The sequence below is a fragment of the Pteropus medius genome, unplaced genomic scaffold (genome assembly GCF_902729225.1).
Source record: "Pteropus medius unplaced genomic scaffold, Ma_sr-lr_union100, whole genome shotgun sequence".
In the NCBI taxonomy this organism is placed as follows: Eukaryota; Metazoa; Chordata; class Mammalia; order Chiroptera; family Pteropodidae; genus Pteropus; species Pteropus medius.
This window is the reverse complement of record NW_024349798.1, coordinates 8,643,160-8,667,089: the sequence shown is the minus strand read 5'-3', so window position 1 is coordinate 8,667,089 and position 23,930 is coordinate 8,643,160. Positions and strand designations below refer to the sequence as shown.

General features: G+C 41.8%; 1 protein-coding gene across 1 annotated transcript in view; it reads right to left on the bottom strand.

Moving 5' to 3' along the window:
* Positions 1-1,368: 1,368 nt before the first annotated feature.
* RBFOX1 (RNA binding fox-1 homolog 1) overlaps positions 1,369-23,930 on the bottom strand; it is a 342,312-nt gene continuing 319,750 nt past the window's right edge. The window contains exons 12-13 of the mRNA XM_039885290.1: positions 3,164-3,239; positions 1,369-1,517 (exon numbers count right to left, since the gene is read on the bottom strand). Of these exons, the coding sequence (XP_039741224.1) occupies positions 1,473-1,517; positions 3,164-3,239 (121 nt within the window). The 3' untranslated portion in view covers positions 1,369-1,472. The remainder of the gene's footprint in view (positions 1,518-3,163; positions 3,240-23,930) is intronic.

Sequence of the window (23,930 nt, the reverse complement as noted above, 5' to 3'; positions counted from 1 at the left end):
CTGTGACAGATACCCCAACTTAGGTTAACTTGTAAACAGGACAACGTGGAAAGGGGGCAAACAGAAGTAATACAGACAAACTGCAATTTTTCAGCCGTGTCACTCTGGCCCTGCTTCCGAGGTGGGGGATGCGGTTCTGGGATGAAGAGGGCGGACCCCCCCTTTTTTTTTTTTTTTTTGCTTCCTCTGACAAAATGTCCTTGGAGACGGAACTGGTTTGAGATACTCCCTGGGGACCAGGCAGGATGGGCAGGTGGAATCTCACTGAAAAATTGCAGCTTGCTTACATAACACAGTCATGTTTCAAAAAGTACCAAGCCGATGAAAATACCATGATTATCTCTACTCAATGATTGCAATACTTGTAAAATGCTTCTATAAATCCGAATATGATTATCATGTAATTCCATAAAAATTATACGTCTGTCTCTAACGGTTGTTCTACTAGGCTAAAACTAAAGCTTCGTAGGCTGTTTCTAGAACTCGACAACTCCACTGCACAGATGTAAATTTTATACATTTTTTTTTTTTAACTGGTACAAAGAATTTAAGTTTTTATTACTTTCTTTTTTTGGAAAAAAAGAAAAAAATAGAAACAGTGCTTTTTATCACCTTTTTATTAATGTTATTTTTTTTCCCTCCCATAATATAAAAGTCAGCAATGATATCAATAATTTATTATACTGGAAGAAATATAAAAAGAATGCTTGTCGATGGCCTAACTAGCGGTTTTTGCCTAAATAACTAGCGGCTGGTTAAGAAGCTGAATACTGCCGGGTGGAATGGTTTAAAGGGTGGGCTTGAACAGCTTCATTCAATTTGGATGCATATGTGCTATTAGAAGCACTCTCTTAACAAAACCTTTGGCTCGTATTGACAATGAGTAACTTAGAACCGTTGATAATATGATCGTTGGTGCAGTGGGTCGTTTAGATTCATCAGTTACTATATTTTTTTTTTCTTTCAGCCAAACCCCAGTCCCAATCCCCTAGGTCCCTCCCACCCTTCCCCTTTCATAAAATAAAATAATGCAGATGCAGAAAAAAAAATGACTACTGTAGTCACTTATACTCTTCCCGAACAGCTGATAACCCCAGTAGCTTAATATTCAGCATATATAATTCATTTACATGATAAAGCACTCTGGATATGGCGCTAAACCAGTTTTTATTCATAGCTAGCATCTCTCTAGATCAACCACAAAAAAAAAAAACAAAAACAACAACAAAAAAATAAAACAAAAAAACTCCTACAGCCAGCAACCGAACTACGGAACCTCCAGAAATGAAAGACCCACAATATTAAAATACACAGAACAAAATATCTGAGGTATAAGATAAAAAATGTAACTTTTTTCCCTCTTTTTAGTTTTTAGAGTTGCTAAAATGATGCACTACTGCATGTATTGCAAGACCCAGGCCTCGGAAAGCTTCCTTTCTCCCCACATTGGAAGGTTTTTATGGTTTTGTCATTTAGTATGGAGCAAAACGGTTGTATCCCCCTCGGTATATACTAGCCTGCAATGAAGAAAGAACGAGACCCACATCATCAGCATGGCTCCTAGTCTTGGCATCAGTCAAGGGTGCAAAAGCATTCTGAAACAAAGCAATTTGAGGGGTGTGTTTTTTACATTGTCCTTTTGCAACACGTGGATCATCAAAAAAGACTAATGTGAAAAAATAGACACTCGAAATCAACCGAAATGGAGGCACCCCCTACCCCTCCCAGGTCATTCCTGGACATCTAAAGATAGGGCTGATCCTGACCTTCCCCAATGGCTCCTTATAAAGAAAATCCCTGTAAAGTCAAATTCTGTCGGCCAGTCCTGGTACCTGAAAGGACTCTGAGACAAACTGGACAGCTGAAGGATTTGTACTGTCTCATGCTGTTTGCTCGTTTGATTCATTAATGCTATACGTGCCGTCGGGAAAAGCTCAATCTACACTCAAGAGGTTGAATGTGGACGACTGATCGAATGCAGTACTTCAACTCTCCTTTCCAACACGTTCCTCGAGTGGACTAGGTGTGGAAGCAGAGTTGCTGAATGCAAAATCAGGATGAAAATTTAAATCGACTTCTTACTTGACTTGGCTCAACGAGCTGTATGGAATTTGCTCCTAAGAGGGGAGCTGTACAGATGAATCGCTTGATGTGACTGAGCCTGTGCGACGGGACAGGTTTCCCAAAGCGTGGCTGAATTTCTGCGACCACGCTCCAGCGAATTGTCTGGCCGTGGCTTTAGATGGCTACGAGGTGACCCTCGACTATTTTCCTTTTTCTAAGAGTATTGGCGATTCAAACGAATGAATGCCTACTGGGGATTGAGTGTTAGGATAAGGACTGATATTCTTGATCCCGAGCAGAAAGCTGCATGCCAAAAGCTTTGTCATGATTGCATACGCTCTCACGTGATGGGCACATCTTACTGTACTCAAGAGTTTTAGTGCATAGAAGTTTGAACAAGTACAGGCAAATTCACCCCACCCTCACCTCCCATTTCCGCCCACCCCCCGCCCCTCCCCAAACAAAAACCCCAACCCCCCCGCAAAAAAAAAAAAAAAAAGAAAACCAAAGACAACCCCCAAACCCAGCTGATTCCTTCTAATTCCTTATGTACTAGGCACACGCACAAAGTGTGCCTCTTTCTATTTTCTTTCCTGTGCGACTATGACTTTAAACATGAATTGTAATAGGGGAGGAGAGGCAGTCAGATTCTCAGCTGCCTGACAGCAGAGGCCTGGAAGTGTGCAGCTTAGCTCCTCTGAAGTCTGTGCTGGGGCTGGAACCTTGGGGCTATGTGAATGAGCAGCCAGGGAGGGAAAAAAAACAGAAAAAAAAAAGTTCTGCATTGACACTGCATTCTGTTAGTGATGGATTTAATTATCAAAATGACTAATTATTCCATTAAGGTAAGTGCTCTGCTAGGTGAGACTTGCAAAATTAGAAATATAATAACTTACATGCACTACATTGCCAAGAAATTAAGACATTTATCAAGTTTACTGGGAGGATTAATGTGGCATTTTAGCTGCTGTTAGCACAAGAGACAAATTCAATTAAGGGAAAGTGAGAGGACGTCCACCGTCAACCCAAACGAAGGTCCCAGCTGGGGGGTGGGAAGGGAGGCAGGAAGAAGTGAGGAAGAGGAGAAGCCGTTACTCACCATGGCACCAACGCCGTAGGTGGGGGCTGGAGCAAGTGTGTGGTGGTAGGGGTCGGCAGCATAAACTCGTCCGTAACTGAAAGGAACACAGAGGGGAAGATTAATTCGTAATATGCAGTTACCAACTAATGATAACAACCACACAATACGAAATACCAAGACAGTGTGGAAGGGCCCTGATCGGCTTCAGAAATAAGAAACATTCCTATCTTTCTCATAACACGGGAAAGGTCCATCTGTGCCTAACACATTTTTTTTGTTGTTCATTTAACATGGCTGGTCACATACATATACATACATATATATATATATATGTATATATATATATATATATATATTTTTTTCTCCCTCTCTCTCATAGGACTGTTTCTATGCTGCTCATGTAGCTACCTCAGACACTGAGGTAGGCAGAAGAAACAACTTGAAAGAGTGGTTTTAAGAAGCCAGGGCATGTTACTACTCAAGAGAGATTGCCCAATTCAGCTGTCACCAACCAAGTGAGCCAGGGTGGATAAAAGCGTGAAGTGACTGGGGCTGGGCAGTTATGGTCCAACATCTTAGAATAGAAAAGAGCAAATGCATCAAGTAGAAGCATCCTTGAAGTGTGTGTGGGACCTGTCCCCACCCAACTGAAGAATTAGAGCTGATCTGATTTCCATCCTATCACCCCAGAACGTCTATCTCATCAATCCATGGCCAGATTCTGAGAAGTGACACATTTCGAACAATGTTTCTTGATGACATTTCCTTATCTTTGAGTTCTTCTCTCTCTACCATCCTCCTCCCTGCATTGCCAGGGAGAATAAAAATGAAGAAGGGACGGAAGCCTGATGCATTGGGTATCGACGAAGTGTCTGGAACCAAACAATGCAACACATCAGAAATTAGCGTTCATAGAGGTTAAGTCCCTTGCTCAAGGTCACAGAGCTAGATAGAGTCAGAGCTGATCTTTGAATTTCTTAGGGTACCTTGAATGCTCTTTCCATGGTGGCATGTGCCCTTACTTGAATGACCTGCCAGCTCTCTTCTTGCAGATAGTTTAAACACATCTTAGGGTAATGGTCGAAGCTGAGATGCAATCTTAAGCGAGGTTTCTAGGCAATGGAGCCCGAAATGGAGATTCTTGTGCATATGAAGGAGGAGGAGAGGCAAGCAGGTCAAGGGCAAGGGGATAAAGAGAAGCAAGGATGAGGTCTGAGATAGAGACTGGCTTTTAACCGATCTCGTGAGTTGTACCCCCAGTTTACCCCACCCAGAGGCAAGTGGGTGTTGTTTTTAATGCTCGTATGAGTTAAGCATTAGCTGTTGGCTTCCCTGAGGGGTGGAGGGTACTTTCTGAGTTGAAGTGACTTTCTCTGGCAGAGAGTAATTCTTTGAAGAAGGGAGCAGCTATGTACTATTAGCAACCAAAACTCACAGCACCTGGGGATGAGATATATGTGGGTTATTGATAGCTGTTGATGCTTGGACTTCCCTTGAAGAATGAAGGACCAAGGCAGGAAGGAATGGCTTGTCTGTACTAACAACCTAAAGCTCATCTTCTATCCCTTGGAATCTAATTTGCATTCGCATGCACTTTATTCCTCTCCTTCCCTATCTTTTCTTCATTTTTCTTCCAATCACCTTTCTCAAAGTTGGCGGATAAGAACATACTAGATGGGTCCAAGACTGCTCACAGCATGGAGCCTGAGTAGGTTGGAAGAAGCTGGGGGAAGGACCTGCTAACGCTTAGGCTCTAAGTTAGACTCCAGATGAAAAATAAATGATTATACCAAGTTCTCACTGGACATGTCTCATTCCCATGCCCTCCTTGCCTGTTTCGAAGGGCACTGAGCTCAAATAATCGAGATGAGGCTTTCGGCCTCAATACCCAGTGTCCTCCTGCTCCTCGAAAGCAGTGACGTGAATGGATGGTTCTTTTCTGAGGGGAATCTCAATGAAACAAATAGTCAACTTCCCCCTTGCTTTTCATTCTTTGGGACACCGTTTGGTCCTCTGGCTCATCAAAAAATGGCCTATAATCAAAGACTCTCCTTCTCTCTGGGAGGAAAAACAGATGTAAGTCCAAGACAGAGAGCGTGTTAAAACGAGAATGATGACGTCTTTGAAGAAATCATTTATTCAGGGAGGTCACGCATGAAAGTTGGGCCTTGACCCACGTAACTAGAAGTAGATACTAATAGGGGTCAAAGGACATGACATATAACTTTGCCACTGATTTTTATTTTTCACGAGAAGGTAAAGTTTGTCATCAGTCTAGGAACAACAAAAAAAGTAAAGTCTGTCATTAGTCTAGGAAAAAAAAAAACTGCTAATAGGATTATTTTTTAATGCACTTCCACCGGCAAAGCTGATTCTCTGAACAAGACATCAAGGGCAAAAGTCAACTGAAAATCCTTGGAAATGTACTAAGACGGCGTATTGGTAGTGAATGCATTCCACGAGGACACGGCTCCCAGCGTGTCCCTCCGCACCCTTTAATGGCAAATCCTTATTTGTCGATAACCCTAGGCAGAGCTTCAACCTTTGTGGAAAACCCAGGGTAACGATTTGGCAGTGCTCTCTGCCGAGGAAGGAGAAAAACACGGCAGCCCTGAACTATTCCTCGCCAATGAGCAGGAGCCTTTTCTCCTCAGGGTGACCTATACCTTCAGAATCCCGTGGTTTTATTATGATTAATAAATTTCATTTCCACAGAGGAAAAGGGACCATGTCAGCTCGAACCGAAAGCAAGGAGGCTTCTTTTCAAACGCTAATTTCTAAACACGCCCTTGCGTGACACTACAATTTAGACACAAGGTTATTAGGGAGGATGCGGGTTTGAGCTCTACTTCTGCGGCGGATATGCGGGGCATGTCAGCGGCCGCATGTCCTCAATGCTGGCTAAGCACAGCCTGAAGGGACAGTGGCAATTCCCGGGGACCTCAACAGAGTGATGGGAAAACATCTTGTGACTGCCATGTTATTATGACTGACCTGTGCATGTGGTCACTCTCCACGCCCCCTATCTCTGGCCAAAGTGGACAACAGTGCAACCGGGTCACGATGCTCCCTAGTACCCCACATCCCAGCCATCGGGGATTGCAGACGAAATCTTAAATGCGTCCACTTCATTTCACCCACACCATTGCTGTCCTATCATAATCAACCAGTATTTCATGAGAACCAAATCAACAACAGCTTTAAAATCTTCTCTCTTTGGTTCAACTCCTGCCTCTTCAAACCACCAGCCACTTATACCTACATCTATCAAATCTATCTATGTCTATGAAATCTTTATCTATCATCTATCTATCTATCTATCTATCTATCTATCTATCTATCTATCTATCTAATCTATCTATCATCTATCTATCATGATATGTCATCTATCCATCCATCCATAAATTTATGTATCTACGTATCTCTTTGTTCATCTATCCATCCATCTAGTTAAATATAAATCTATATAAATCTAATTATATCACTTTGCTTAAAACCCTCCTATGGTTTCCCATTGATTCTAGAATACAAGTCGAACCTGCGTGAATCACCCCTGCCCCCTTTCGGTCCTGCCTCACGCCTCCCCAGCCCTTGCTGACTGTGCCTCAGGCACACTGGCCTCCTCAGTACTCCCTGGATACCTGCAAAGTCATTCTCTTCTTAGGGCCTTGGCAGTTGCTCATCCTCCACCTGAACTGCTTCCTTTCCTCCTTTATGTCTCAGATCAAACGTCACCCCCCCAGGGAGACGTCCCCTTCCCTGACCGCTCTTTCCCAATCCCCTCTGGTCCCTTCCTTGCCCCTCGTGTGGTGCAGCAGTCATTATTCATTGTGTTTACTCACTTTTCTACCTGATTATTTACTTGTTCCCCTTCCTGGGTTGTCAATACCATGGGGGCTGGGACCAAGTCTCCTTCATTTGCCTTTTTGTCCCAGGGTCTAGCACAGCACTGGCCACAGTGCAGGGGAACAAGGGGCCAAGCCAACGCCACCAAGTGAGTGAAAACGGCAAGAGGGAAGAGTAAAGAGGAGAGAAGTGAGGCCCCGGAAGACCTTTGTCCCCACGACTGTGATTTTGTCAGCAGCTAAGATTCTTTCAGTGAGGCTCTCTGAAGATTCTAGCTCAGCTGCTCCCAGAGACATTCAAAACCCTTCAAGACGCCCCCCAAAAAACTTTCAGGGGGCTCAGCAAATACAGTGTGTAATTTCACATCACCCCGGAGAGTTCACAACACACTGGCCACGTTGCCATAAAGCTCATCAAAACCCTGTAGAGACAAACCAAACAAAGAAAGAAATAAAAGATGACTGCTTTGCTGGCTGAGTCACCATAGCCTTCAGCCACCATGAGCTCTCCTCTCTTTTGGACCTAAGCAACAAGGTAAAACCAGGAGCCCCACCCCTCCCTGCCCCCAGCCCCAGGAAGGGCAACGGGCTTGGGGCAAGAACATCCAAGTTCAAGTTCTGCCTTTGCAATGACCTTGCTCAATGGCTTAGGCAAATCACTCTTCCCTGAGCCTCATTTTCCTTGTTCGTAAAAGGGTATTGTTCTGTCTGAGTCCTGCCTGAATCACAGAAAAAGTGCTTGGAAAGAAACCGAACATTTTAAAGCAGTCTACAGATATAGGAGATTGTGATACAAGGGTTCTTACGTAGAATTTCACGAACCAATCTCTCATTCACGCCCAGAATTTTGGTCTATAGAAGCAACCGAAAGACTCTGTGCTAGTACGATCCTGTGTAGCTCTAGCAATCAACTCGCAGGTGCTTTTGGAGTCAAGATCTAATTTGTGAGTTACAGATGTGGTTTAAATTGCTATATTTGAACTTAGGTTATGTTGGAGTAAAATGAACAAGTATGTCAGCTGTTGAATGGGAAATATGAACCCGTGTTTGTCAAGTTCATTGTCTGCTCTACTGAGAAATGTAAATATGACTTATTATTAACATCTAAATCTAGTTCAAACAAGCTAGTTGCTAATGAAATACAATAGGACCAGGTTGGTACCACATAGCAGGGTTTATAACAAGTGATTTTTTTGTAGGGATACAGTAAGAATGCTGTAATTAACTTCATTCTATAGATTTTGCTCTAAATATTTCAATTAGGGACTTTTATGCCCCTGGGACCTTTTATTCTGATGGTAGCCTTGCCTCTCCATGCCATCTGTCCCAGAGATAGTTGGGGGGAATCCCGGTGGGGCAGAAAGATGAATAAATATTTGCTCTCCACCCAGATGAAATTCACAATGCGATATATCTCCTAGGCAGCCCAGCTGCAGAAAGAAGGTGCAAAGACTTGCACACCCATCAAAATAGGATGCCTCACCAACAATGAGTCTGTGTGGCCCTCAGGCTCTGCAGTGCCGTTAGGGGTTATATAATTACCTCCTAATTATATCCAAGACGTAGTCTGTAAGGTATTGGGAAAAATGAGTGCATGCAGGGCACACACTAACCATGCAGTCTATGACTTGGGTACTACTATGTCATGGCCCCGTGGTTCTAAAAGCCTGCTATCTGGGGAGTGATGGGTTAGCTAGAGCATGCCCCCGCTTACTTTCCTGTGGTCTCAGACCTCAGTGGCTCACTTTGCTTTAGTGAGTGTATTCACCAAGGAAACATCCCTCTATGGCAACTGTGGCCTCCCCCTAACTTGAATCTCTCCAGTGACTTAGTCATGTATAGACCGAAGGGGTGACCAAGCTTTATTCTAAAAGCTTCTCAAGATACATAAGTCAGAGGAAGTAGGCCAGCCCCATAACTCAAAACAGCAAGAAATCTGCTCCATGTGCAGCAAAGTCTCTAAGAAAGACGGCAGCAGAAATGGAAGAAATCCTTCAGGAGGGATGACAAGGAGTTATCTCGACTTTACTGACATTTCTGAATTCTGTTGCTGCTTGTTTCCTTTGCTTGGATTCGAAATAATAATTTTTACAGATCACGCAGCATCCCTTTCAGTCTCATGATTTTTTTTTCCTCAGAAGAAGGAGGGGAAGTGTCTTCTGGGCTCTCTAGCTTCTCAGATGGAAGCCACAGAGTTCGCTGTCGCCCATGGGTGCCGATCACACATCGGAACTGTGTGTCCGTAAGCTCGCCCATAAATGCAACACCTGTAGAATCTGAGAACCAGATCATGCGAACCATGATGAATCAGATGGCATCATCCTTTCTATGCCCCCTTGGTGCAGTTCAAAACCTCTTTCTATTCTGAATCCCAACTAAGCAGGTTTGAGGTAGAAATCTCGATTCTGATTTATCAGAGCTCAGTAGCAGCCACTGTCTGGGTGTTGAGAAGACACTCTAAGTCCTGCCTTTGGCTATACAGTTCCTCCACTCCGGAATGTCTCCTCCAATGAAAGACCCATAGCCACAGTCTCTTTCATGCCAAGTCCAAGTCCATCCTCCTTTTAGAAAGTCCGTTTCACCTCCTTTATGTCCTGACTACTTCGCTATCAAAATCACAAAGAATTTCCCATCATGCTTTGAAATCAACATGGCACCCTCGCTCTGGTTTAATCCACTGGGGGAACCATGAAAGCACTTCTGTGTTTGTATCGCTCATGGGATCTTCAATACTTCTGTAGAGAAGCAGGGCTGAAGCTAAGGATTCCTCGGGGGCAGAATTCCTAGAGTCAAATCCTGCTTCTGCTACTTCCTTGCTAAGGAATCTCAGAAAGTTTATCTCCTCCCTGAGTCAGTTTCTCCATCCCTGAGTGGAGATAGTAATGGTGCATACTGAGTGTACAAAACTGTGGTGAGGTTGGGATGAAGGCTGCTGGGTACCAGTTAGTCAGAAACCTAACAAGGGTCAGGTACTGATGCTTAAGATCTAGAGGATCACGACTCTTGCCTTTTCTCTCTCTTCTTCTCTCTCATGTGGGATCACTACAGTAGACTTCGTGGAGAACGCAAATCAGAACTACCCCTGAATCGAGTGGTCCATCGAAGCTCTGTGTACTAGCATTCGCTCAGGCCACTTGTAAGTGGATCAAAGTTTCTGAGAGGTTAGCAAGCAGGGTGAGAAGGAGGCAGGTTACTTGGAGACAAAATTAAAACACAAAGCCAAGAAACACTAACAATGTCCAGATTGTCTGTCAAAATATTTTAACTTCAGGTGAGTATCTCTCCCTCACCTCTAAGAGACCAGTTTTTGGAGCACACAAACTCGATGTTCATTTGAGCAAAATGCATGAAAAATGTGGCTCTAGAACAATGCTGTTTAACAGGAATATAATGAGAGCTACAAGCGCGAGCCACATGTGACATTTTAAGTTTTGTAGTAGCCGCATTAAAATGTAAAATCAGGTGAAATTCATTCGTATATTTAACCCAATATATTAAAAATATTACCATTTCAATGTGTAGCTGACATAAAGATTATTCATAAAATATTTTATGTAGTTCTTCTGCTAAGGCTTTGAAATCTACTGATCTGAGGACTCCTCTATTAGAATTACTTGGAGGAACTTGTAAGAATGCAGATTTTCATGCTCCCTCTTCAGACCCTTGAATGAGAATCTCAGAGGGGGAGGGGAGGGGAGGGTGAAATGGAATCTGCGCTGGTAATAAGTTCTGCAGGCAATTTTCATGCCCTCTTACCATCTGATAACCACTGTTCTATTTTTCCTCTAATTTCGCAGACGTAGAACTCCCTTACTCAAGCTAATTCAGAACTATCGAGATATCTTTAATTTTCACATGGAACCCGATAGAGACATTTTATTTATCGAGTATTATTACTGCATGTAACAAGCTTCGAACATGCCTAGCACACAGTAAGGTATCCATAAACGCTATAATTATCTTTACTAAGTCTCCTGATCCCCCTGTATTTCATCTATTATAATACACATCACATTTTATTGGAAACAGACCAATTAACTCCAAAACAATTCACGGCATGACAACTTCGCCGAATAATCCAATCACCAAAATGGAAGGAAGACAATGAGATAAAACTTACTGAAGGATAGCAATTTGAGGAATTGCCAATTTGGAAATTTCTTCTAGATATGACCTGAAGTTTTAGTGCGGCTGCATGCCACGTGTGTTATATGTGTGTGTGTCTATGTGTGTGCAGGTTGCGGGGGATAAGAGAATGGAAAGGGTGGTGACACCCCTCCTTGTCCCCCTGGACTCACCAAATATTGTTTCTAATAATTACTTAATAAAGTGTATATCAACCTGTCTCACTGGGGCTGGTTTCGAAGCTTTCGCATGTGTGTTCATTTGGCCAAGACCATTTCACAGACCCCACCCTTATCTGTCTCCAGTACTCACAAGGACGGGGAGTGTGGCCCCAGGTTGGCTTCCTGTGCTATCACCTAGATGGTACCTTGCATGATAGAGGGGGCAAGACTTGCTGCTGGACCAAGACCCAGCCTCCACCTGTGCCCCATAAACCCACAAGCCCCCCGCCCACTCCCACAGGCAGTGAGTGGGCAGCTGGGAGCCTAGACCCAGCAGGCAAAACAACTCGCTTAAAGTGTTTGGTAGTTTTTTGGGAATGAAAACTGTTGGCTGATTTTCAGTCATTGGTTTTCAGCAAAAGAAAGATGTTTGGAGAACTGACCAGGACCACGCCTTGCGCGTTTAACCCTCTGTCTCCCTGGATACACAGAGTGCCCCCTGGCAAGGCAGCTGCTCCCACACCTAGATCAGTGCCCAGCACATCCAAGACTCAGTACACCTGCTGCGTGAAGGGAACGGACCAGGTTGAATAAACTCCCAGTGGAACAACCGTTTCAACAACCTTTCGGTTCCTTGGGTTCTCTCAACATATTCACAACTATATCCTCCCCACCCGACTATAACTCACAAGTACTAGTTTTCTAGGAGCAAGATAGCACAGTTGAAGAAGGCAGGAGAATTCCACCTGGAGGTGAAGGTCAACGTTCCAAAGTCAAGGTAAAAAGAGCATGTGGGGGCAGTGGGGGCAGTGCAGGTCAGTGGCAAGAGCTTTGGCATCAGATAGAATCCCAGTGTGACTCTGAGCTTGAGAGGTATTTTTTCTTTTTTAATGTGCAAATGAGGATGACAGTAACATTGACCTCACTGAGCTGTTGTAATAAATTATATATGCATGCCTATACGTTCATATATACATATAGATATATGCCTGTGCATATATACATATATATACATATATATGTATATATGCACACACATATATGTAATTGATCATACAGAATTTGCTCAATAAATGACAGTAAGTTATTACTGTACCCTGGAGAATTCAGCAAAGCTCACGTGAGGGACAATTACTGCAGAGATGAAAGGCTTGCTTTCCATGGTGACAAAAAGCCTTCGCCCTCCATGGAAATAACTGATACACCCTTGGAGCAAGAGGTAGGGCTTGGACACTTAACTAATCGGCCAGCATATCCTGTTGGTTCACCTGTCAAAATACAGCCCAAAGACAGCCGTTTCTCAGCTCCTCTACAGACATCGTCCTAGGCCACTGTCACCCCTCCCTGGAGTGCTGTTAAGGGAGAGACTCACAGCTAGGGTCTTTTCTTCCGCTTTTGCCCAATTGCAACCTGTTCCGCACAAAGCAATCTAACTCATCATTAAAAATTATGTCAGATCACAGCTGACCCTCCAACGCCTTCCTGTCACACTTAAAATCTCAGAGGGTTTCTGCAGCCTCCAAGTCCTAAGTCCTATTATTATCTCTGCAATCCTCAGTGGTACTCATGCTCTGGCCACTCTGGGTATCTCAGTGTGCTTCCAACACCTCTAGCAGCCTCGACCTCAGGGCATCGGCACTTGCTGTTTATTCCGCCTGAAATGCTTTTAATTCCACAATGACTTACCTGGCTCACACCCTCACTTGATTCAGGTCCCTGCTCAAATGTCACCCTCTCAGAGAAGTCTCCTCGGATTAGTGAATGTAAAGTAGCATCACATCATACTTTCCATCCTCTCCCCTGCCTTTTGATTTGTTATAACTATTGCATAACTTTAGATGCAAGTGCATGATATGCTTATTCATCGACATGGTTGGGGCCTGGTCTGCAGGAGAATGGAGACTCGTTGAAAGAAGGGCTTCTCCGGACTTATTTGATACTATGTCCTGAGGGCTGAGAACAGTTGCTGATATGCGGCAACGATTCGATACACATTAAGTCTCTGAAATGAATTTCCAGCTGCTCTGTCAAAATAAGTAACTTGTTTTTCAACCTCCATGCTCGTAAAAGATTCACACTCTACAACTGCAATCACCACTAGCCAATGCTGGAAAAGCTCCAATGAATCACAGCGGCAAAGAGACCTCGACTATAAGAGGAAGGGAAAATTATCTTATCCCTTTGATCACCTTTTGCAGAACTCAACTCATCAAAGGTTCTTGATGTCATAGTATGAGAAGCTATGAGAATGTTCAAGGTGGAGGTACTAATGGGACACCCGCATAAGCACATGTCTTTCAGGAACAACAAAAACCAAACACCCAATACCATTTTTGGAGCCGCTGAGTATGAAAATCAATTTCCTTGTAAATACAGTCTCATAAAACACAAATGCTAATAAAAAATGTTTCTTCTATGTGGCTAGCAAAAGCGGAATTGACATTTTGGCATCTTCTACAAAAGACTCGCTTTTCCTTCGGGAACTGAAAGAAAAATCCTTCAGTGCCATGGTTGCTATCTCTACCCAGAGCCACAGACAAAACTGTTTGGCCAACTCTGCCCCATAGACAGCCATGTAAGAATAATACATCTTTCTTTTTTAAGAATTTCGGTTATAATACTCATCAAGCCCTCAAAACTGAGATTTTAAGCTTCTTGACGTCTTTCTTCATGTAAGGAGAGAGAAACTGCCTTTTGTCAACATTGAAATCTAGGGGACCCCAGGATTGAACAGATCCACCCTAGATATGGAGATATGAGCTCCCAAGAGTTGCGATGTTTAGAATGTGGGTGTCCTGGGTTTTTCCAGCATGTGGGAGTTAAGGCCCTGGAAGACTTCATTGGAATTGTGAGTCACAACCTTTATTGACTGAGCAGTTCTGATTTTTCATTTTCACTCTTATGAGAAGGGTGAACTGGCTGGGAGATAATTTGACTTTTGATTGATATGGGTGTCTCCTTTTTCATGCTTGATTCAAAATTCAGAGTTCCAATGAAAGCTTATGAAGCATACAGCATATTATTAATATGGCCATCAAAGCCACAGGGACATCTCTCTCAATTTGAAATGTGATCGATAGCAATTCATTAAGAATTTACTGAGCAGCCATCCTAAATTAGATAAGGTAGGTGAAAACATCTACTCTATTCAGGGCAAACTTTCATTATCTGCAGCCTCTTTTAAGAATATTGTGTATGGACCACTTGCTTACAAGGCAAGGTTTGTTAGGTCACGGGACAAAAATCAATGTCTACCTCTTGGGTTGTAACTTTGCAATGTTTGATCTATGACATCAGAACATAACCTAAGACACACTGGGACATGCATACAGTTTAACGGAAAAAGCGAAGGCTCTGGAAGACCAGCGTATCCACAAATGATGTCTATTAACAGTTTAAACCAACAGTCTTCCCCACCCAAAGCAGTCCCCTTCAGTGGCGTGCTTCATTCTCAAAGTTTTGAAAATGTGAAATGACTTGTATCCCAGGGTCATTCCCCTGCCACCCCCAGCAATGCAACTATCGATCTTCTACTATTAGGCAGTCCGTGAAGTGTTCTGGGTGTCACCACCTCTCACAGGGAGAAACGGAGATAGTTGAAGCTAATGGTTGAGGAGGACCGTTATCCAAGGGGTTTTATAGAAATGGAGGAAGCTGCCCCTTTAAAATATGAGCATGCAACTCTCAGGGTGAGACTTCGACCCACTAAAAATGTTGAGACTTATTACATCGATGAAATTGATGCAGAGTTTACTGTGGCCCTGCTTTTTAGAACAGAGAGGGCTGGGGACATGTTTCTAGCTGTCATTTTTTTTTAGCTCTTTCTCTCTCTCCAAATACTGTAAGTAGGTAGTGAAACAAACATGCCTCTGTTTATTACCCCATGGATCAAATGTGACTGGTTGCAGATGAGCGTCTAATTGTAAGCCTCAGGTTAATGTACGCTTTTGAAGGTCATGGCATACTCAACTACACGTGGATTAGTTGTGACGTGCACTCTCATTGGCTAAGAGCAACACAGTGGTGAGATCTCCTAGTAATTGTTGTTGTCATAGTTTAGACTTAAAAGCAACAAATAAATAAATAAATAAATAAATAAATAAATAATCAATCTGTTGTTAGTTAAGGCACTCTTCTTGACATTTAATCAAGTAATTCCATGCTACCGAAAGTCCATTTTAACTGTTCTGAACCACATTAAGCAAAAAGAAAGGTGTTATTGTGATGGACACAACATGCAGGTGAATTTCCATTTGCCAATGCCCTGATTTCAAAAACGGAAGACTTCGTCCCTCTAAGTCCTGTTACTTGTAATATGTTTTTGAAGAAAGGAAATAGGGATCTTTAACTAATGGAATGAAGATCCCCCTTCTTATAAGGCAAAAAGAATTATCTTCCCTAATGCTTCTAGTTTTATAGATTCAGTCTTTTGGGGCCTATAATATACACCGGTTCATCTCATAAAGATCCCAGATAATTCACATATAAATCTGTGTGAACCCATAGGTAATATGTCAAAAAAAAGTACAGAAGTCACACGTCTGTGTCTCTCATCTTCCCTCCTCAGTATTTTAACGTAAGAGGACTGATCATACCATAAGATTTTATTGTGGTTTCATTCAACATAGTCTTACTTTTCTGGATCAATGTATTACTAAAACTGGAAACAGAATATCAAAGTTAGCAAAATGTCTCATGTCTTTCTAGATAGCAGTGAATTAAGGCTTCAGCGATACTCCAAAGATATACGAACTTTGTTTAACTGAACTTTCTAGAGTGAACCAACCGCAGCATGTGAAGGAAAAAAAAAAAGGATACTGAAACGTGGACGGATGCATCAAGAAGTAGCAATGTTCGTTACCTGCAGAGGTGTTACAAGAAATTTCATCTGCTGCAACGAAGACGAACTGATTTCTGGAAGAGAAGATAAAATTCACAATACTGCTCGCTCAGGGGGAATGCGCTCTCTGCCAATCGGTGTGAGTATTCAGATGAGGGGAGGGAAGGGTGCTGCGTTTGAATGACATATTCAAATGAGGGGAGGGGAGGGCGTTGAGTTTGAATGACGTATTCAGATGAGGAGAGGAAAGGGCGGGGCGTTTGAATGAACATACTCAAATGAGGGGAGAGGAGGGCGCTGCGTTTCAATGGGCGTTGCAGGGAATGCGTCGATCTATCTTGGACTTAAGAGAGTTTACAAAGATCATGAAATGGGCATGCGGGGGCCTCTTCGACGAAATCATGATGGTGTCAGAATATGGACCATGTACAAGCTGTTGCACCAGAATATTAATGCTATGTGTTACCAATATGTCATGCCAGGAGATGTTTCTAAGCCTAGGGCATTTCAAACTGTGCTTATATGGATTTCTATGCTGAATGGAGATTACATTTGAAAAAATATGGAGTACTTATTAGAAAAAAAAAAGGAGAATATTACAACTAGCTAAGATCATCATAAAATTCCAGGCTTTATTATTATGGATATAATATCAAAAAGCTATTTTTTTAAAAAAAGGAAAAGAAAAGAAATGCTGTCATTTCAGAAGATAATGTTATACGGTGTCACGTTATAGGTAATAATTTCTTCACCAAACTAGGCTAGCTACATAAAGAAGGTAAGAGAACTCATCAGTTGAAATAAACCCTGTCTTGCCAAATTATTTTTAATGATGCACTAAAAGAAAATAAAAATGGAAAATACGATTTTACTTTGATTTAGTAAATCCAGAAAGATGATAAAACTCTCTTAAGATGTTTTCAACTGTGGCATTTCCACAATGTAATGCATTCTAATTCAGAGGTACTGTTTATTTCTCTAGAAAAAAGAATTCCTGTGTCAGGTAGATTATAAAAATACCCCAATTAGATTGGCTAGGCTCTTAAATCCCTCAGAAGCAGCAGTGTAGAGCCTACTAGTTCCCATTTGTTAGATTTTACTATGCATATGGATCATCGAGAATCAGGATAAATGCATTTTCTCTCTTTTTTTTTTTTTTGGTCTTAGTTTGATTGGTCTCGTTCAAATGTTTTGAACGCTTCAAAAAAGTACTTAGTGATTGAGCATTTCTTAAAACATCTTAAGAAAGTTTTACTCTTGCAAGAGGTATACCCTGGAATATAAATAGAGCTACCATTTGAAAACTCACTAGAATTTAACATTCAGTTGCAAATTCTAGTCATTTCCAAGCCAATGAAATCTAAACGAAATTATACATGCTCTGAGAATAGTATTTTTTATGCTTCTCTTTCACATAACAAATGTCACAACTAAGTTCATTTATCACCTCTCTTAAAACAATAAAAGTTACTGTCATTGGATTTTTGCTATCTTTTCACTCTGGCACAAACGTTTTGAGCCCCATCAATATCTGGCATCAGAATTCCAAAGTTTGAGGAGCAGTCAATTTAATGTCCCTGAAAATAAGCATTTCGGTGGATATTTGTTTTTGACTTGCTCATCTTTGACTTACTCAAGGGGCCATAATATATGGGTACCTCAAACTACAGGTATGATAGTCTCAGGAGGACTAAACAAGCTCTGGGAAGGACATTTATGAATAGATGTCCTTCACAAGAAGAACACTATAACAAGGAATGGTAATCTGCCTTATCCACAGGGGCAACCTCTTGGGAAGAGCCATTCATTTATCTATGAAGGGGGCCTCATTTGTTAGGTGGCTCTATCTAGTTCATGCTCCCCAACCTTAGAAGACGCTGCTGCCTTGCATCCCACTTCTGAGTTTTCTCTAAGGAACTGTCCAGCCTGCCAGACATGAAGAAAGCCTTAGGAGGCAACCAACACAAATGCAAAATGGTGACTGAATGAATAGGGAACAGTTTTTAAATGCAACCTACAAGTATGATTACCAAGAAATTTGGCCCTTTTCTTTAATTGTTCCAGAATTTTAGAAAATGCGATGGTTGTCCACCCTACTCTTCTTTCTAACACTGTGTACTCGCTCTTAAAAAATGCCACCATTTCTCTATTTCCTTCTTTATTTCCTTCCTTTTTTCTTTCTCATTTTTTTCTTTTTAGGTAACCTATGCATTTTTAATTTTTTTCAGAGTGTCTTTATGATTCCTGAGCAAATTTTTCAACAAAGAGTAATGATCACTCCCTTTGATGACTCATTTTCTTTGAAAGAGTTGGTTCAGATGACTTCTATCAAATCAAATTTACCGCAAAGGATAAAGAGTTATCACCAATAGTAATATTTTAAAGAATATGTCATGGACTCTGCAGCAATCTCAAAAAGGAGTTACAAAAATATTTGTAAAAAATGATAGTCATTGGGATGTACCAATTCTATGCTGATTTTTTTTTTAATCCACACAAGTAATCTCACTACATCCCAGGTTACCCTAACGAAGGTATATAGCTGAAAGTATGCTTTTCTGAGACAAAGCTTACCTTAATATCTCAGAAAAGTGCCTTTCTACAAAGCTCATTCATTCTATTTCCTGTGAGACCTTTTCATGAAGCGATTATAAGGAAAATAAATAGGAAACACCTGTTGAATAAAAGCCCGGTGAGGGGTGGCCCATCTGTCAGGCCAACAAAATAATTTGGGTAGAATTGTTAGGGGCAGGTTTCATGATGGTGCCTTTGTCCACTGCGTTATGCCATTTTTATCTGTGGTTCTGTTTCTCTCCACTTGACATGCAATCTACCTTAGCCCATAAATGGATCACCTAGGACCCTCACTGTGAAAACATTTACCTCAAATGACCAGAGAGAGGTATGATCAATGAGACTAATGATGTACCTGAGATGTACCACACAAGTGTTCTCTGGACAGTGGCGTCACCTCTCAACTTCAGCCTCAGAAAGGAGGCTGGCACCAGGGTCTGTCCCCTATGCTAATTCTAGCCTGCTCTTCACTCTCAACACTGACCTATGGACTTAAACTTCAAAAGCAGTTGCACTTGATTTTCAGCAAACTGGTTTGTTCGGTGGTTGTAGATGATCGAGAAAGTCTGACCAAGTAATTCACAACCTGGGCTGCCCATGGTCAACACCCAGTATGCTTCTAAAATTTCTAGTGACCAAGCTATACCTAAGACCAATCTCGGTGAGTGGTTCTCAGGCATCGGTAGTTTCTAAAGACCTCCAGATGATTCTAACATGCAACCAAGTTTAAGAACCACTTGTCTAGTTGAATGGTTCTCACCTTGGCTGCTCCTTAGAGTCATAGAAAGAGGTCAAGGATGCTAATACTGGAGCCCTGCTCCTGTGGGTCCTGCTTTCATTGGTCTGGGATAGGGTCTGGAAAGAGGTAGTAAAATGCTTGGCAGGTGATTCTAATATCAGCTACAGCTAAGATGCACTGGGTATGGTACAAATATAGAGTGGAAAAGGGAGTTGAATCACTATCTCTCTTGTATCTTTGTTTCTTCTTGCGACTTTGCTGTCATGCTAGCCCCTGGGGCAACCTAGCTCTGAGGCTGCCAAGGATGCGACCACGGAAACACCATACCTTGCTCAGAATGGTTACTTCTAGTTTCTGGAGGTCTTCTGACTGAATAGACTTTAACCCTCATTTCTGAAAGAGAAGCTGGTCTACAGCTTCCACCGTCTCCCTGCATTTACCCAAGATTATCTCTGTTGAGTTTTTCCATTTTCCCTCTGAGCCTGCATCTAATTCTCTACCAACTTTTCCCTCTAGAATTTCCTCTCTACTCTCAATCCCTCCCTCTACTCCAGAATTTCTCAAACTTCCTTAAAGATAAGAATTACTTAGAATGCTTATTAAAAATATAGATTCCTGGGTTTCGACCCTGACCACCTGAATCGGAATTTCCAAGAGGGAGGTCTGATAATAGGGACATTTAACAAGAAGCCAGGTCTGGCTATCGGCCACTTTCAGGGCACACTACTCACACTCTTCTGAGTGACTGGCGATCCTGGGACAAAGGCATGGTTATGGGAAATTCTTACTGTGGGAAACCTTGCTGAGGAACCTCCTGCAAGTTCATTCTCATTTTCATTTCAAAGCCCACCTTTCCTGGGAAGACTGTTAGACAGAGAGAATCTTTGTGGAAGAAAGGAGGATTACTAATTAAATAACAATAACAAAATAATAATAATAATAATAATAATAATAATAATAATAATAAACGGTAAACTACTGGGCGCAAAGGAGAGGGCACTGTTTGTCTTGACTCTAGAATGTTGACACCTAAGAGCCACTACTTTATGCTGATGGCACTTATCCACCATAGGTGGTTGCCAAGTGCCGTATCTACGTATTAATTCATTTAATTTCTCCTACAATCCCTCTTACTATCCTCACCTTTACAGGTGAGGAAACAGGCATAGAAAGGTTATATAGCATGAGCAAGCTGTTAAGTGGCGGAAGCGAAATCTGAATATAGTTGGACTGGCTCAAGGCTTCGATTCTCCTTCACTCTAAGGTTCTGCTCAGTGGGGACTTCATGGCGGGGCGAGGTGGGTGATGTCTCTGTGGAGGAACTTCCTAATATTATTCCAAATCTGCAGTGCCACTGAGTCAAAGTAATAGGATATTTCTATCCCCCTTCGAACATAGTGTAACTGAGGCTGAAGAGGGATAATTATATTTTGCTTTACCAACAACGTGGGATAGTGGAAGGGCATGGGCCCTGGCCCGCCTTTCTTTTTATTCTATTATCAGACTTTATTATGTTTTACGATGGTTTTCACAGACCAACCACCCAGAGTCTGGATCTGACTCAGTCTTGTGACCTGCTACATCATCCTCATATCCCATTTTTTCTTCTTTAGTTAAATCTCATCTCTTTGCGATTTTCTTTCTTCTAAAAATCATCCATGGCTGAATTCTAAGAGTCAAACGACTAGCCAGCCAGGACTGCTGAAGGGGATGTGAGAAGCTAGATATTAAGATGCAGAATAATAATCTTCTGCATAGGCAGGGGTGGGAGAGAGGCCAGACCGAAAATGTTCTCCCATCAAATAATATTGGTTTTAAATTTTCTTGTTAAAAATTTCAGTCATTTCTCCTTCTTTGGCCTCTTAATTCTGTTATGTCGCAATTGTTATACAAAAGTTGGGATTGATATCACTCTTAGCAAGTTTCTCCTTGTATCCAATGCTATGAATATTGATCTAACATACACACACATATACACACAAACGTAATTAAAACCGTCCAAGGCTAGCTACTGGCAAATCCCACAGTCTGAAAAGTTGGTCTTCTGGTCTGGCAGATGGCAGCCAAGATGCCCCAAGATGACAGTGGGAAAGTCAGATTAGCTCCATCTGTAGGTTCTGGGGCATGCATTGGTTATAAGGCAGAGGTTTTTAACCCTGCCTGCCTATTATAATCAGCTAACATTAAAAAAAAAATACTAATGATCAGGCCCATTCCCCAATCATAAGTCAGAATCTTTCAGGGCTGTTCCCAGGCACAGGTATGCCCCGAAAGCCACTCAAGTGATTCTAATGTGTTGGCCAGCACTGAGAACTCACCTGTCGCCGTATGACTATTTCTTTGAACATACGTGCTCTGTCTTTGCAGAAATAGAGGTGTCTTCTAATTAAATTGCACTATGTTGATCTAGTCTAATTTATAATTATTAATGTTTTAATGATCGATAATTATAATAGCTATATATGTGGTTTACTCTATCATTTACAGTGATTAATTTTTTATAACTACGCTTACTGGATGCTTCCCTTTAGACACGTAAAATTAAGGTGAAATGCACTATAACCAGGTATTCTTGTTGCTCATCTTAAAAAGTTGCTGGAAGGCTCACATGGAACCCAGCCATGAGCATTTTCTCGATAGTCGAATATAGCGTGCATTAATAAAGCGGTCTTATTAAAATTCTTATTGCTGGCTTTACGAAATAGTTTATTCATGTCATTCATTCGGTCCTCAGATGGTTAATGATGGCCTGCTAAGTGACAGGCACCCAACTAAGCCTAAGGGCTGTGAGGTTGTGTTCATGGCTTTTAAATCACCGCGGAATATTTATACTGGGTTTGGCTATCCCGAAGCGCCTTACCTAATTTATATTTCAGTTTTATCGCCTAGAAAGGGGGGACTTATTTGCTTGTGATCAGTATTTTACCCCCTCCCCCCATCTCGGTCCTAAAACTCTCCTCTAGAATTGTACAAATCTCATTCAGATTAATATTTTCCCCTTCCCGGCTATTATTTTTATTTGTATTTTTGGTATCGTATCACTCATACTTCAAGAGGCTGTGGCAAATTGTAAAATGAGATGGGGGTGTAAACCAACAAACAAGCCACAAATAAACAGGTAGATTGACTACAGAACCTTCTGTAGGAGTCTATCCTGATTTTCGCATTTTAAAAGAGGAATTCATTAGCATACATTTGAAAACATTTCGTTTAGTCACAGTTCCTAGCGCTAACACTGCATACAGAAAAAGCTTTAAATGGAAAAAGAGATAAGTTCTGTGAACCTGTCCCTTACTTGAACATTCCACTAAAAACCTCTGAGTTTGGGAAATTTAAATCCTCCCCTACTTGAACATTTCACTAAAAAACCTCTGGGTTTGGGAAATTTAAATCCAAGTGCGTCTGTATTACCCAGAGACCTTGAGAACAGTCAACGTTTGTAAGTGTAGTTTTTTTACATTTAACGATGTCCCCAGTTCCTACTACATTTTTTTTTTTCTCTGCTACAGTGCAAAGGGACGAACGTGAATCTGGAAGTCTGGCCTGTCATGGACAAGCTGCATTCCACTAGAAAAATTATTTCACTGTTCTGGGTCTCAGTTTCCTCATCTGGAAAATGGGAAGAAAAATAGCACTTGCACTCTTAGTTTTTTTTTTTTCTTTTTTCGTTCAGATCAATGAATGTGAAAGTACTTTCTTTGGGGGAAAATATTGCCATTTATTTTTTTGGCTGTGTGGACTCATGAAGGATACAGTCTTCTCTCCCCACTCAGAGATGCCAGGCATCTGTTTTTAAGTCCCGGGCTTCCATAGTTTTAGGAAGACAGGGGGATAATAGCCTTAGTGTGTATTGGTTTGTTATGGTTTCAAGTCCTCTTCTCCATTACAAAAATGAAGCTGTTTTTGAGAGTAAAGCCGTTTTGATATAAGAATGAAGTTAAGCCGGGTCAGGATGTCATCATCTCATCTGTCGTTGCTGAGAAACACTCAGTGGCTCAGCTGCTGAGGGGCTGGGGGTGGTTGCTTTTCAAATAAAACACGTGGGGAAACAATGATGGCAAGGAGACATTCAGACTACATGGCGAAAGTTTGTGAGCACTACTTGGGGGTGCTAGGGTCTGGGCAAGGCAACATTTTGCTCATCTAAATAGCTCCTTTGAAGGATTACAGGTAGTCGTGAAAACCACTGCAGTGGCCCCTCAAAAGAGATCAGCTTGCTGGTCAACACCGGAGCCCTGGTTCCCTAGCAACACTCTCTAGCAACAGCGAAACGTGTACTTTTGTGCTGGCAACTGGACACCTTCTCTGGGTTGGCTAGGCCATCTCTCCCGAGTACTAACTCATACAAAGGTACATCTCAACTAAATTTGAACTTGATTTCTTTTCTATCTTCCTTTGACTGGACCAAAGTATGATTAATCTATCATTGGTTTGCAGTGTGTTATTTATTGGTTTATTAAGAGACATTATCCTGTATGCTACTGGCTTGTGAAGTTATTAT